At 37.9% G+C, this 16,142-nt stretch overlaps 1 protein-coding gene across 2 annotated transcripts in view; it reads left to right on the forward strand.

Annotated features, from left to right (window-relative positions):
• The window catches only part of SPMAP2L (sperm microtubule associated protein 2 like), a 39,655-nt gene that overhangs the window by 3,267 nt on the left and 20,246 nt on the right, over positions 1-16,142 (forward strand). Inside the window, exons 2-6 of one of the 2 annotated variants that reach the window (XM_087926288.1) lie at positions 3,285-3,315; positions 5,684-5,737; positions 9,018-9,140; positions 10,555-10,695; positions 14,274-14,394. In XM_087926288.1, the coding sequence (XP_087782414.1) occupies positions 3,285-3,315; positions 5,684-5,737; positions 9,018-9,140; positions 10,555-10,695; positions 14,274-14,394 (470 nt within the window). The remainder of the gene's footprint in view (positions 1-3,284; positions 3,316-5,683; positions 5,738-9,017; positions 9,141-10,554; positions 10,696-14,273; positions 14,395-16,142) is intronic. The other variant, XM_087926289.1, reaches the window with a different exon arrangement.

Consider the following 16,142-nt stretch of genomic DNA (forward strand, 5'->3'; position numbering starts at 1 on the left):
AGAAGAAGAGGGATTGGGTGAGTGGGGGTCAGGAGAAGGGGGGAGGTTTACCAACCTCATTTGCCTCCAGGGGGCAGTTGGTTTAAGAGACACAGGCACCACAGCGGGGGGCAAGAGTTGTACAGCAGGATTCACATAGGGAGGGGGTCCAGAAAGGGGGCCAAGTAGGGGTTGCTCTAGAGAGGAGACTCAAAAACCACCCTCCAAGCAATTAATATAGACGAAGGGGCCCTAGGACTTGCATGAAGGTATTTTCCAATCTCCTTCCATACTGTAGTTTTGATACTGCCTTTAGCCGGATAAGAAGGGCAGTGTTGCCAAATGTACTCTAGGAGTTCCTCAATAGAGGTTTTTGGGAGGGGGGCATGAAGGGAGCCCCCCTTTTTAAAGGTAAAAAAATTTCGTTTGGTCAATTCTCTGATTTCCTGAATGTGAGCTGCTTGCTCCTTAGAGAATCTACCATCCATACTCACGAGGGATCCGTTGTCGCCAGCGATTCAAGCGGATGGGGTGCACCAAGTCTATTCCAGACGATGAGAATGGGTGTGCCAAAGACGTATCTCTTTTGAGTGTATCACGTCGGGGTCACCAGTTGTGGTGGTCTCTCATGAAAAGAAGACACTACGCAAAGTTGTCTTGGGATGAGAGTGCAGAGAGAACTCCGAAACCCTCTTTTATTAGAAGCAATCTTTGTTAACGTAGCAATTTTGTTAATGTCCTATCACAAACGTATTACATCACACAACATGCACTGATCATTCGCATAAAGCATACAAGGCTGCAGAGTTTAAGTTTGCTACAGTTCTGGTTAAGAAATGGCAACAATTTGTCTTTGCTCCTTGCTCCGTGTTCCAGCCAACCACCAGAAGGCTCCCTTGTCCTAGCACGTACACAAAGAACAAAGAATCATAGTTCCCACACAATAGATACAAACTCAAGCTTAATCGCACCAAACTTGATTGCAGGAAATACGACTTCAGCAACAGAGTGGTCAATGTCTGGAATACTCTACCTGGCTCTGTGGTTTTTTTTCTCCAAACCCGAAAAACTTTAACCTTAAACTGTCTACTATTGTCACCCCTTTCCTAAGAGGTTCTGTAGCGGGCGTGCATAAGCACACCAATCATGCCTACCGTCCCTGTCCTATTGGGTTTTTTTCTTATTCGTACCCATTTCATGTGTTCATAACCATGTTTATACTTATGCCAGTTATCTAATAATCACATAAATAAATAAATAAATAAGTAAGTAAATAAATAAATGAATGAATGATTCTACCGCAAGGGGGCTCTTGCACAGCTGGATGGATTTTATAGAGACCGTCTTTTACCATTTGAGCGTTGCTGTCATTTCACATTGTTTACAAATTGGGTGCAACAAATGTATTTAATGTTTCACTTAAAATTCTTTACTTAAAAAAAAACAATTTTGTAACTTTTTGAAAATCCCATTAATAATTTGCTTATTAATCCATGTAATGCTTAGTTATTTATTTTTTACTCTTTGTGACTTAGGAAGGCCAGGAACAATGCTAATACTTCTGTGCACAAGTCTTGTCTTCTGAAATCTAAAGATGGCAGCTGGTCTTTTTACTTTTATTTATGGACATGTAGTATTTAATTTTTTTATTGCTGCGATAGCTAGAATTTATATCTCACACTGAACTACCCTTGCCACTTAACCATCAATTGGTAATTAACCAAATAAAATAGTTTTCTGGGCTCCCCACATCCCCCTGTGGGGCAGCCATCCAGAAAATCCTTTAGAAAATTAATTTATTGGGCCTCACATTTCAGAAACAATATAGGAAAATAGTTTTATGGTAGCCAAAAACTAAGATTAGTAGCACCCTTTCTGACTTAACAAATTTTATTAAAAGACAGAAGATTTTGTGAACTACAATTCATTACAAAATTATTAGAACAAAAACAATAAAAACCAGAAGAAAAATACAATGTTTAAAGCCCTTATTTCTGCATTATATGAGATACCTGAAAGTTTAAGATAATCGTAATTCCTAGAATCTCAGAGTATATCATTATGATTTAGATGGGATTTGGCATTTTTATCCATAGACCAAGTCCTTCTGAAGGTCCTGGAACAGACAGATGTTGTTATTTAATTGTGTTAATGGTATCATCTCAGGATGTAAACTGTTCCAAGTAAAGTTGCCTTTTGCAATTGACGGATGCTGATTTTGTCAATGCTAATAGAGCTCAAGTGATGTTCCAGATACTTTGGGATTATTATTATTCAATTATCAGTCAATGTTATAAACAAATACAATCATGTAGACAGCCCAACAAATAAGTGATCAAACAATTAACCTTACCAGAAAAAGTTGCACATAGGGCATATTACATGGGACAGACTTCCATACCACTTCTCAGGGCCATGTATATGAATCCATAGAGCAATCTGGGTGTGCAGGGTAGAATTTCAGGGACTACAACGAAGAGTGGCTTGTGATCCTTTGTGATGAGTCATGAGTCACAATTACTTTTGTACAGGGTGTGAACCAGTGGTGGAATTCAGCCAGCTCGCACCACTTCGGGAGAACTGGTTGTTAAGTTTCTGAGCAGTTTGGTGAATTGGTTGTTGGAAGAAATCATTAGGGCAGAGAACTGGTTGTTAAATTATTTGAGTCCCACAACTGGTGTGAAAATTAATCAAATGTTTCCTAAGGGAAATAGAAATGATTCGAAACTACTGCCATAGAGGACAATATACTTTTTTTTACATTATAAAGTACATCCTGTTTAAGGTGGTGAATACGGAAATCATACTAATACTTGCAGCACAAAACAAAACCCTTTTTGGTACCTTAAAATGAAATGATAATATTAGTTATGAAGGCTTAACTAATGAATGCAAGAATATATTAATATTCAGGATGCTACGTGTCTCTTGGATGTTTAACATAGCTGCAGACCTAGTTGTGCCCTTTGAACCTCAAAAACCCAGAAATTCCATGCTGGCTAAGTTCTAAACATTTATAAGACTGTATAGTTAAGCAGAGTCATATTTTTTGCTGTAATTTTATGAGCCCTGTTAGTACTTTATCAGTAAGATTTTTCATTGTTAGGACTGCAGTTGCTGGTTGCCATTTTGGCAACATCCCACAGAAGTAGAAAATGGGTGGCGATTGAATTATGGGACTCCATGTGTCATCTTGCTGATTTAACCCCACTCCCAAACATTACTGAATTAGTACAACATATAATTAACTATAGAATACGGACATTATTTTTAGATCCATTTGTTCTTTTCTGTTTCTGTTTCAGCTACTTCCCATGGGTTTTATTCAAATGAACGGTAAGATAAAATCATCAAGCTCCCATATCTGAGTAGTTACTTAAATATATTCAGGAATTACAGCAATATCTAAAGTCATACATTCAGGCTTCAATTTACAAAACAGGATGTGCCTCTCCTCTTCTGAATTCCTCAATATTTGAATCAAAATGATTACAGAACTGAGTTTGAGGACGTGAAGGCATTCTAGAAAGGAGAAAAGTTATCAGTGATCAATTGTGAGAAAAAAAACTGAATGCACTTATTTACCTTGTCTTTTTGAGTAACCAGTGAGTCTTCCAGTATGCGTGATTTCATAATTACTTGCAATCTTTTTGCAGTAGGTGGCCTGCAGACTATCTTGATTCTATGAAAATAAATTAAAAATGAGGAAAGTAATAACATAATAACACTAGTAAACATATGCTCTACCCCTAATATATAAAGTGATGACATTTATATGGGTTAAAAAGGTTGATGATGACTTCACAATCTTTTCTTCCTCAGCACAATGTTCATAGATGTCAGTCAGACTTAATTATACATATCAGCTATTGGAGCAGAAGCAGAACTGGAGAGAACTGTTAACTCTCTCCATTATCAACTTATCCATATTTATCTCTCTTTTAGCTAGTTTATGCATGTGGGGCAGAGATATTGCACAGAAGAGTCAGGACAAAGAAATACTATCAATTTTAATATTAGTCTTTATTTGGGATATAACAGCCATGTAATTTGTATAAGAAAGAATTCACAGTGTCAGAATGTTGACAGTAGATGTTTGACAAATTTAGATTTAATTTTAATTGCATAGGTGATTATTTTATAGTTAAATTGCTGCACATAAGAAAACTAGAAAAAAAATTATCAGGTTCAGACAATGACCAAGCTAGTTTAGTATTTTGTTCTAGCCAGTTTAGTGGGTGGAATTGCGCTTGAGTGGTCAACAGTAGTGGGATTCATTTCTTTTTACTATGGTTCTGTGGGCATGGCTTGGCGGGAAAGGCAGGGGAAAGATACTGTAAAATCTCCATTCTCACCCAACTCCAGGGGGAAGTTACTGAAAAATCCCATTCCCTCCCCACCCCACTAACCTGCTTTCCAGCTCCGTTTGCCTATGCAGGCAACAAAAGAAGATCCAGCCAATCAGCTGGGACTCGGGAGGCAGAGAATAGATGGGGGCGGGGCCAATCAGAGGTGGTATTTGCCGCTTCTCTGAACTATTCAAAATTTCCGCTACCAGTTCTCCAGAACTGGTCAGAATCTGCTGAATGCCACCTCTGGTGGTGAACAATGGTTACATTTTGTGTTCCTGACTTGTTTTTCTCTTCGTGGGACAATTGATAGCAAAGAAAATGGTTACATGTTTGGAGATTCTGTCCTACCACACATTTTGTACAAGAACTGATTGTTATTTTTCCCACTGGGAAGTGATGCTGGGTAGGAGAAGAAAGGACAACAGGGACCCACCAGTAGCTGATCTGAAACTGCTCCATATTAAAATCTGTAAGACCGCAACACCACCTAGCTTTTTTGTTTGAGTGTAATAAACACTCATCCTGGGCAAAGTAGGCTGAGGGTCACTATACTTTGCTGTTGACTCTAGCAAAGTGGGTATCCAAAAGAGGTCTAATCCCATTCCTTTATGCACTGGGGTGATCCTACACTGTACAGTCTATTTGATATACCATATGGAACTACAATCTTGGCTAGGCCTGAGGTAAATTTTTCTGACACAACTGCATACCTCTGTGCTGTTATGTCAACAGGAAGACATCCTTGGCAACTAGCCATCACTTGCCCTAATTTATTGCCTGTGTTGCTAATGGCTGAAGGAAGAAGATCTTTCTATCTCTTTCACAGTGTCTATCACTGGCTGGGAGAAAGATTCTGCCTCCTTCCACGGTAGCTATTCTCAAGCTCCTCTCTGTTAAGAAAACATTATGAACTTGAGGGTGGTGTTTGGCTGGCAAAGAATGTTTCTCCTTGAACAAGTCTCAGCCTGAACTGAAGGCTTACTACCCCAATGCATCAATGCCTTCCAATGAAGCTTTTGCTTAGAAGCAAGTTTTATACATGGTACTATTGGAGATTAAATAGATTAAATAGCTGAATATATTATCTGGGTTTTTATATCAAAATGAACTTGCAATAATAATATATAATCTCCTTGTCAATTCTCTCTCAGTGCTGCCAGAGCAGATCAGCAGTAATGGAAGTTAAAGATCTAGAGGAATGCAGCTCTGGCCTTTGTACTTGATATAATTAGATACAATGCATACTTGGAAGTTGCTCAATGAAATTGGGAAGGTTTGTCAGGCTGTAAAAATTTAGAGGATTGACTTTCTACCCCACCACCATGTAATGTTTTAAAAATTGCATTTCCCAGGTTACAAGAGCTTGCAAAACCAAAGCCCACCAAAGACGTATGGAATTTTCATCGGTGAGTTGGATATCAAGGTATAGATACAGATAGTCCTCAAGTTACAACCATTTGTTTAGCAACTATTCAAAATTTCAAAAAAAGTGACATGGCTGGTCCTCACATTTATGACTACTGTAGCATTCCCATGATCACATGATCAAAAATTGGCTGCTATGCCAACAGCATCTGTTTGTGACAGTTGCAGCATCCTGGGGTCATGTAATCACCATTTGCAACCTTCCCAGATGACTTCTGACAGGAAAATTGTCAGAAATGCCTTTGGGGAAAGGTGGATTCGCTTAATGACTGCATGGTTTGCTTAACCCCTGCAGCAATTAACTTAACAATCATGGCAAAAAAAAAGGCTGCAAAATTGGTCATGAGGCATTTAACAACTGCCTTGCTTAGCAATGGAAATTCTGGTCCCAATTTTGATCCTAAATCATGGACCACCTGTGGTCTTTAAAATGTGTTTTAGATGTGGTGTTCAGAACATTTGATACAACTTATCTTGTAAATTACATTGATGAATTGGTTGTCATAGGGTCTTGCCCAGAGGTCTCCAAACTTGGCAACGTTCAGACTTGTGGACTTCAACTCCCAGAATTCTCCAGCCGGAGTTGAAGTCCACAAGTCTTAAAGTTGCCAAGTTTGGAGACCCCTGGTCTTGCCTATTCATGGGGTAGATGAAGCCTTGACCAAAGCCCCATTTATTTGCAGTCAAACCAATAAGTTTGTTTGTCATGCTTCTTAACTCCCCAACTTACTCCTTACCATCCAATTTACTTCTGTCTTTTTTCAAAGCAGACTTGCAAAGGAAGCATTGGGCTCTCTCATTCACTGTTACGGTTTTCTAAAAATGACTTTAGATTTTATATCAGTGTTTTTCAAACTTGACAAGTGTAAGATGTATGGACTTCAACTCCCAGAATTCCCTAGCTAGCCAGCCAATATGCTAACTCGGAATCCTGGGAGTTGAAGTTCCCACATCTTAAAGTTGCCAAGTTTGAATATGGAGTTCAGATGGTACTAGAGATTGGGGTTTGATTTTGCAGAATCCTTGCACTCTTGTTTTGTTTTAATTAAAAGAATCTAAATATACATACACAGACACATAAAGTAGTAGAGAACTTGGTAGGCATCAAAAGAATACACCAGAGAACTTGGGTTAATGTAGTTGCCAACTTGCCTCACACTTCTTTAGCAGGTACAGTACTATAAAGAACAGTTCAGATACTTTATTCAGTTGACTTAACTTCCTCCCTGGTAAATTAACTTTTTTTGCTACAAAAGGCTATTTGCACTAATAATACTGAGTACCAATAGAGAACAGATTAGTAGCTACTTCTCCTGGCAAGCTACCGCCTTAGTGCAGACACATCAATCTTTCTGCTGAAATGCCTGTTTCAAGACCCCTACTACCTTGCAATGGCTTCTTTTAGTATAAAAAAATAAAATAAAACAATGGTTTTGGTATATTAAAATTTAACTTAGTGGAACTCCATTCTTTTTAGTACATCTTCAAGATCAGTTCAGGTGGATTATTCCTGTGTAAATATATTGTACCAAGAACTGTTTAGTTTATTAGTATATGGAGATGAATCATGCAGTGCTACTGGCAACAGTTGTTCTTCCTGTACTTAGTCCCTTTCATTGTGTATGATGGCAACGACAATTGCAGGTCTGCTCTTGTGAAGTCCGGGCAGAATTTAACAACTCGCGATTTATGGGTCTCTGTTGCTTTGGTAGCATTTATTGCAGTCTTTTTTCAACCTTGGCAACTTTAAGATGTCTGGATTTTAACTTCCAGAATTCCCCAGCCAGGCTTGTTTTATGGGGAATTTTGTCTTGAGGCCAGATTTCTGTTTCTGCCTTAAAATGATATTTTTGTCTGTTTTCAATTTGCTAATACTTGAGGCAGTAGTTACATGAGATAATGTGTGAGTTTACATGAATTGTGAGTTCTGTTAAGGAATTTATAAGTCAAAACAAACAATTCTCATAATTGTACAGGTTGGCATATTCTCTGCTCAAATAGTTTCAATTGCCAGATAGTTTGAAAAGTAACAGTTACAATTACTACTTGTGTTTAGATAGCATAAACACAATCTAAAGATCAATATTTTTAATATTGTGTGGTCAAGCATAGATCTTATGCTGTATAACAAATATTTTTTTCTTCAATCATGTCAGATTGATTCAATCATGTCAGGTTGATTCAATCATGTCATATTGATTGATTGATTGATTGATTTATATCTTGCCTTTATTATTTTTATAAACTACTCAAGGCGGCAAACTTAACCAAGACTCCTATTTTCTCCATGGCAACATTCCTATGAGATGATTTGGAATGAGGGAGTGAGTGGCCCAAAGTCACTCAGCTGATTTTCAGACCTAAGGTGGAACTAGAATTCACAGTCTTCCAGTTTCTAGTCTGGTGCCTTCACAACTTAATTGTTAATTAAATAAGTTCTTGGAGAATGCCTGTTCTTGGCAACATTTTTAAAAAGTGTCTTGCCATTGCCTCATTCCTAAGGCTGAAAGAAAGTTACTGGCCCAAGGACACCCACCTGGCTTTGTGCCTAAGGCAGGATTAGAACTAACACTGTCTTGGTTTCTAGCCTAATGCCTTAACCACTACACCAAACTGGCTCTCATATAATATTTTTTATATATAAAATTGAAATACCACTCATGCATCATCACAAAATCTCCAGAACCGTAAAGCCTATAAACTTGAAACTTGGCACGCATGTTTTTCTTGGCTTCAAGGTACTCACTACGAAAGGATTTTTCCAAATGACTATTCAGAGCATTAATATTTTGTATATTATTATTAACACGCTCTGATGCTAAGGAATTCTACTCCCCCTTTCCACCCGAAAAGAAATCTGTTCCAAATGCAAAACACAAGCAGAGGAAAAGAGTTTCAGTTTCAGTTTCACAGCAGCAACCAGCTTTAGTACAGAACAGTTGAGCTAAGCCATGCCCAGGCTTCTTGCTGTCTCCTTGCTCACACAGCAAATACTGTTTCAGTTTTCAAACAGCCCTCAACTCTCTCACATACTGACATGACACTAGCCAGATGAATACCAATGGATGCTGGTAGACAGAGGCAGAATTCCTGCCCCCCTTATTTTCCTTCCCAAAAACTAAGCCCAATCACATAGTTTCATAGCGAAGCATGGGTATAGAGCTAGTAAATATAATATAATATAATATTACTTATATATTATCAGGGTATGTGGTTGTATACTCATTTTGATTGGCATTGTGCATTTTTTATTCATAACAGCAGGTTAATCTGGGGAAATCAAGATCCAATATGGCCTCTCACTTCAAGGAATATGCTGAGACAGCCCAGCTCAAGAATCCTGACTCTAGCAAAGCCAAAGGAAGCAGTTGATAAACCAAAGAGGTTTGCTTTCATGTCTACATCTAAGTATCTGTATATTCTGGAATGGTTGGATGTTTTAATTTGAATCCCAAGTCTGATATTGAATGCTTTCAAGTACTAGTACATATAGCAACAATGGAACAGTTCTTAAAATGATTTAAGCACAGCTTGTGAAAAAACATGACATCAGTCATGAGGTCATGAGTATCTTTGTGCCCACAAGAGATCAAAGTCCACCCAACCTTGAATTCTAGTGATTCTTATCTACCGCCAATTTGCTTGAACCATTAGTAGTTCAGATTCTACTAGGGAGCTTAAGTTTGCAATACATCTTTATAGCCATTTGAACTGCCTATATCTTCTTGATTTCCCTGCTGCTTGACATTAATCTGAACTACTAACAGCCAAATCAAATTGGTGGTAGATACGAGTCAAAGAAATTCAAAGTGGGCTAGACTTTGATCTCTGGTGGACATTAAGGCACTCCTGACTGATGACGATCCTCCTTCAGGCTCAGCCTGGTCATCTCCCTGTAACACCTGTAATTAAAGCTCAGAATAAACAGGTTGCTGCAAATCATTTAATTTAAAAAATGTTATTTTAATTTAAGAAAAGAAATTATCTTTGATTCTTTCTAATCCATCATCCAAGTGGGATATAGGAAGCTAGACTACTGTAATTGCTGTTTTCAGCTAATGAAATCACAGCTTTCTAGATTAGAACAGGGGTCTCCAACCTTGGCAACTTGAAGTATGCTGTCCAGCCAGTTATAGTTAATGGGAATTGGGAGCTGTCCCCTTAAGGGAATACATCATGCTAAATGTAGTTAAGGTATCTTGGGAAATGTAGTTCATGTCATGTGGCCACATCTGTAATCCTGACTGATCACTGAATTGGCCCTTGGTGGGTTGGGGGAGGTTTCTTCACTCTTGCTCGGATCCCAGCTTCATGCTGGCGTCTCTCCTTTGGCTCTACTACTATGGGATGAAATAGGAGAAAGATTACTATCATTTTACACTATGATTTCAACTATGCAAAGAATTGGACATTAGATGCAACTCGAAATAAATGTGAGTTACCTTGAGGATACCTAATATAATCCACTAAAAGAAACTTTGTATGAAAGAATTTGTAATCTATCTGTCTTTATATTCAACAATTGAATCCAAGGACAGAAAATGAAACTTATGGACTTCAATTTCCATAATTCCTCAGCTTCAATTCTGAGAATTGAAGTCCATAAGTCTTAAAGTTGCCAAGGTTGGAGACCCTGTTCTAAAAGATGAAGCTGTACACATGACCTTGAGTAATTGAAGTTGCAGTTGAAGCACCTGGAAGAATATAGCAGTAGAGAAAAGAAGAACACAAAGTGGCCTTTCTACTATAGACTTATCCTGTTTCTACTATCGAAATTATCCTTGTGGTTTTTCCGTAGTAAATCCCTCTTCTGGTACAGCTGTGGACAAATGTCAGAGATTTGGAAACGTTCTTCAACAGTGTATTCTGCACTGCCATCAAAGCGTTTGCTGAAGCTAGCAGAACCTAGGCCAATTTCTGCAACTTATCTGAAACTAAGGTGAGGCCCTAACACTAGTGAGTTTTTCTAATTGCCACAGGCCAGTGGGTTTTTAAGTGTAGAATTCAGGCAAGAAACCCTTTGAGAAATAGGCTGGTATTCTAATATAGCATCAGTTCAGCTCTCCATATTTCTGAGGTCAGGTCTTGATCAGTAACAGTTCCAATCTTTAAAAAAATATTTTAAAAAATACAATCCAGGAAATTTCTGCCCAATTGATTTCTTTAATACAGTTAATAAAGTTTATAGGTTATTTTATTTATTTATTTTGTCAAGCATGCATTTGACAATATACTGTATATAAGTATAAACATGATTATTAATACATGAAATAGATATGAATAAAAGGGAACATTAAGACAGGGACAGTAGGCACGTTGGTGCGCTTATGCACGCCTCTTACAGACCTCTTAGGAATAGGTTGAGGTCGGCTTCCAGGTTAAGCCCTCCTCATTGACGGACCAGGGACCGTGATTGTCCACGGCTTAGGTCCGTGCTCTCTCGTTGGAGAGCCCCAATCATTGTGATTAGGGGCTGAAGCTGCCTCAGAGGGGCAGTGGAGTAAGAGGAAACCACCAGCCAGGTTGAGGAGAGCCGCATGTCTCCTCCCTGGGCTTGGCAATTTTTCCCCCTGAAGATGACCGAGCGGTGGTCTAAAGTGGCCACCCTGAAGAGGAGGACTTAGCTGGACTAAGATTTGTGCAGGAGAGAAGAAAGAGGTGGACAACATAAGAACCGGGACAATTTGGTGCAACAATCTAATTAAAAGGTACCCCGGAATGGATATAATAAAATTTATTATGAAAGAATAAGAAAGTGGTGGAATTATAAAGGGAAAGGAACAAAAGTGAAAATATTTTTGACAGCTGAGTAGGGCTTCGAACCGGGAAAGGAAGAGGCTGGAACAAGATATCTAAACAATTTGAATTATAATACATTGGCAACAAACAGGCATAATTTAAAGCTGGATTTAAGAGTACTATAAAGAAGGGGGAAATATTTAAATTGGAGATTTGATTGGTCTGGAATACTGAGGCTTGGAAAGCCCTAAACAATAAAATGGGGGCGGGAGGGAGAAAGGTGAGGACATTGTGTATCAGAGCATGCCAAGGGAAAGTTCCTATTTCTCTATGAACCTGATTTGATACAATGAAAAGGTAATATTGAAACAATATAACAAGTACCCTAGAAAGTGAAAATTGAATTAGAATAAAAGAAAAAATACGGAATGTTGGACTGATTGGTGACTTTGCTATAAACCCAGTTTTTGGAATAGTTGTGAATCTAGAAAGTTTGAAGAAGAAAAAAGAAAAAAGAGAAGCTGATTTGTGCATTTTAATGACTATAAGATATAAGAGTGTGCAACGATGATATCTCTGTGGGATTTAAAAATGGAACTTAAAAATTTGAAAGAACTACTACATGCAAGAGGTGAATCACTTGCCTTTGAGTTAAAAGCTATGGAAATGGCGATTGAAGAATACGAAGAAGAAACCTCAGAGAAGAAGGAGTTAGTTCAAGAAGAAGCCATCTTAAATAGACAATCAACACAAAGAACACTACAAAGAAGAGGAAAAAGAAGGGTTAAAAATGGGAGATTCAAGAAAGTAACTAAAATGGGGAATACTTGTAAAAATCAGAAAGATAGAAACAGCAGAGAAGTAAAAGGGGGAAGGAAAATGTATCGAGAGACAGGGATATAAATCAGAGGGAGAAAAGATCTGGAAAAATAAAAGGGAAGAGAGGTAATGAGGAACACGAACAGGAAAGAAAGAAATATGGGAATTGCAAAATAAAGGAAGACTTTTTTTTACCTAGATTACATAGGGATAATGGTTAATGAATTAAGAAAGGGGATTCCTCATTGATATGAGGAGTAATAATAATGTACTTTGCAATTATAAATTATAGAATATAGACTATTGAGAGGAGGGAGGGACACTGATATCTTTTTAGAAGATGAATGTATGTTTTTATTTTTATTGTTACAAGAAAGGTTAATGTTTATTATATATATTGAAATGAATCATAAGGAGGTTTAAAAATGAGATTCATATCAGTGACCAAGATTAGTTAAATTGATTAATTTCCTTTTTTTTTTTTGATATTATAAAAATAATTTTATGGAAGTAAAGGGAGAAAATTGTGGAACATGACTGAAAATTACAATGTAAAGTAGTTTATTTTTTATAGGGAATGATTATTATAATAACTAAGTAAAAATAGATGTTTAAATGGGAATTATAGATGAGGGAATTAAGGTATATTTAAACCATTGAGGTGACACCCCCAAACTAGTAAAAGGGGAGGGGAAATTCATGTTTTGTTTTATGTGTAAAAGCTTGTATTAATTTAGATTTTATGGAAAGAATATGCAATGGAATTGCTAATTTGACAGACAAAATAATTAAAGGGGAATAAGTATGAAGATACGGGAAATATTTTTGATTTAAATGAGAAAAGAGTACTTTGGAAAAGGCTGCTTTTAAAAGAAACGTTAATGCTTAAGAAATACATTTGAAATAAATTGAAATGAACTGAGAAGATGCTAGAATGAAAGTAATATTAATGAATAGGATTAATTTGTTAGTTCCTTTTCTTATGTAAAAGCTGAGAGGTAAAATGAGAAAAGAGTACTTTGGAAAAGGCCACGTTTAAAAGAAATGTTAGTATTTAAGAAATATATTTGAAATAAAATGAAATGAATTGAGAACTTCGACTGGTCACTAAATGAATGGATGTAAGTCGAGGGCTACTTGTACACTGACAATCTGTCTTGACTGGCTGGATGATACCAAGGCTTTGGCTAAGCAACAAGCTACATCTTGGATGGTCTGCATCTGATATCTGTTTGATGTGATTTTGTGAGCATTGCATTCTTTAAAACTGTTAATTGTGCACATATTTATTGCTGCTATTCTCTGTACTGTCTTCATTTAGTATGCAGATTCTTTGATAACTAGTAATGGGCCCTACATGATCATTGAACATGATGGGATTTTTAGCAATATTTTTATATATATTAACTATATTATATATTTTATATGAGGCCCAAAACAATTTCTGGTCACTCAGTGCAGGTCAGGCAAGCCAAAAGGTTGGAAACCCATGTTTTAATGCAGGGGTGTGAAACTTGATTTCATTGAGGGATGCATCAGGGTTGTGTTTGACCTCAGGAGGGCTGGGGGTATGTGGCCAGCTCGACATCACTCATGTCGGGGGTGCCTCTGGAGGCCCGAGCGCTCTGCCAGCGAAAACGGGCTCCCAAACTCCATTTTCACCTGTGACAGCCTCCTGCAACCCTCTGCCAGCGAAAATGGAGCTCTGGAGGGCTGCCCATAGCCCTCCCGAGCTCTGTTTTTGCTGGCAGAGGCACTGCAGGCAGATCCTTTGCTGTTTCGAGGCAGCCCCACGGGCCAGATCTAAGCACCACCCCAGGCCTTGAAAGTCATATTTGCCCCCACCTATAGAAACAATGGATGGTAGAAGCATATAAATCAAATCTGAGACCTCTTTAGCATTGCGAACATGGCTAGTAAGAAACAAATTGCAGTTGCCCTTCTTCTGTTCATTTACAGGCCACGGATTTCCCCTGTGTGGCCTATCAGCTCCTCAGCCCTTTGTTGCAAAGCTTCCCAGCGGATTCTGAGTCTTGCTCAAGCGAGGACTATCCATCCAAACTTTAATTTTCCAGTACAGGTAATTATGAAATAAACTCAAACAGTATGTATGATGCAGGCAAATCATGTTTATTTAATTTAATGCTTTTAATTCACCCAGGGAGAAAGCAGAAAACCAAACGGGGATATGCACAACTTCAAGTTCTCTTCTCAGTTCTTCACTTGTTTAAGAAGTGTGTGGACTGGAGACCTTTACAGGTAGTCCTTGTTCAGCAACCACAATTGGGACTGGCAACTTGGTTGTTAAGCAAAGTGGAGGCTAAGGGAAATGGTGACTCTGCTTATAAACTTACTTCACCTCTTCTTTATTTAACAGTCTTGTGGAAGTCATAAATGTGAGGACCAAAAAGTTACTCTTTCTTCACTATAACTTCAAATGGTCACTAAATAAGGCAATTGCTAAACAAGGGCTACCTGTACAGTTGTCCAGCTGTTTATTTATTTATCCTCACAGGTTTCTTTAGCATAGTCATTGCGTTGGTGGCAACTATCGGTGGGTCAAGTGGAGGATGAGAGTGGAGGTTCGTTCTCCAAGTTTGTGGGTTGGTTTCCAAAAGTTTTGTTACCAGGCTAGGTAGTTTCTTCAGCGGAGTTTAGGGGATGTCAGTGTCAGTTCTGCTTATAAGAGCTGTTGTAATGGGGAGGTCATGTCAGCTGAGGATCTTGTGATGGGTCAGGTGTGGTCATGTCAGATGGAGGTCTTGTGATCATTGGTGAGGCAAGAGTCATTGGGAATGTTGGTTGGGGGAGAGGGGGCTCCATCTGTTGGTTGAGGGTCAGTGTCATCACTTGAAGTGCTTTAGTCCTTTAGGAAATTTGGTAATAACCTGATTGATCACAATCCTAGGCCTATCTTAGATAAAGTAGATGTAAGTGCGTCATATTATACCTCCATGTTCTACAGAATATTCAGAACAATTTTCTGTCTTTTTTCCACGTTTTTATAGTCATTGTCCAGCAATTTTACATAATGTATATGGAAATGTTACAAGACTCAAATTAGATGTCTAATAGAAATAAAATGGTTCATACTAAAAACATTACTTGCAGAATATGAAACAAATCTAAATACTTCAAACTAATTGACTAAAATATAAAATTACTCTGTGGGGAAAAAATGGCAATACTCTGAAATGAAGGTTGAGTCTTAGATTCCAGGAACTGACCATAATATGCTATGAGCCAAGAATAAAAATAACTATCTAAAATGCAAAAGTATGCAAAGAATATTGATCCAAACAAGAGAGCTCTTATTAAAAAATATAAGATTTAAGCTATAATGTAAGCTTTTGAAAAATAATTGATTTATCTTCTGATACTCAAGGCTCAAATCCCTTGCCTGATTGTTTAGAATAATGCCTACAAGAGTCTCCTCTGCTTTCTTCAGATTGTGAGGTAAAGCTCTGAGAGGCACTTGAATTAAATGTTGCAGGAATTGTTGCTCCTCCCATGAAGTTTGCAAAACTGACCAACTGAGACTTGCTTTTCAAGAAAGCATGTGAATTGTCTGAAGTTCAAGAATCACAGGTTCCAAATCTTCATGGATGTACCATGTTCTATGGTGCTTTTAAGAAAATAGCTTGATCCAGCATATAGCCAAATTGTTTTTTCTTGTCTTCTTTTCTGAAGACATTGAGGTTCCCCCCCCCAAAAAAATCTCTGCCATCCCAAGCAACAATGAGGTAATATTTTTTTCCACAGATGAGCAGATGCTGAGTTCAATGCCAATTATACTTCCATAATATACTAGATGGTTTATTAGTTGTC

Source organism: Pseudonaja textilis, chromosome 2 (assembly GCF_049901715.1).
Source record: "Pseudonaja textilis isolate UNSWEBS1 chromosome 2, rPseTex1.2, whole genome shotgun sequence".
NCBI classification, from domain to species: Eukaryota; Metazoa; Chordata; class Lepidosauria; order Squamata; family Elapidae; genus Pseudonaja; species Pseudonaja textilis.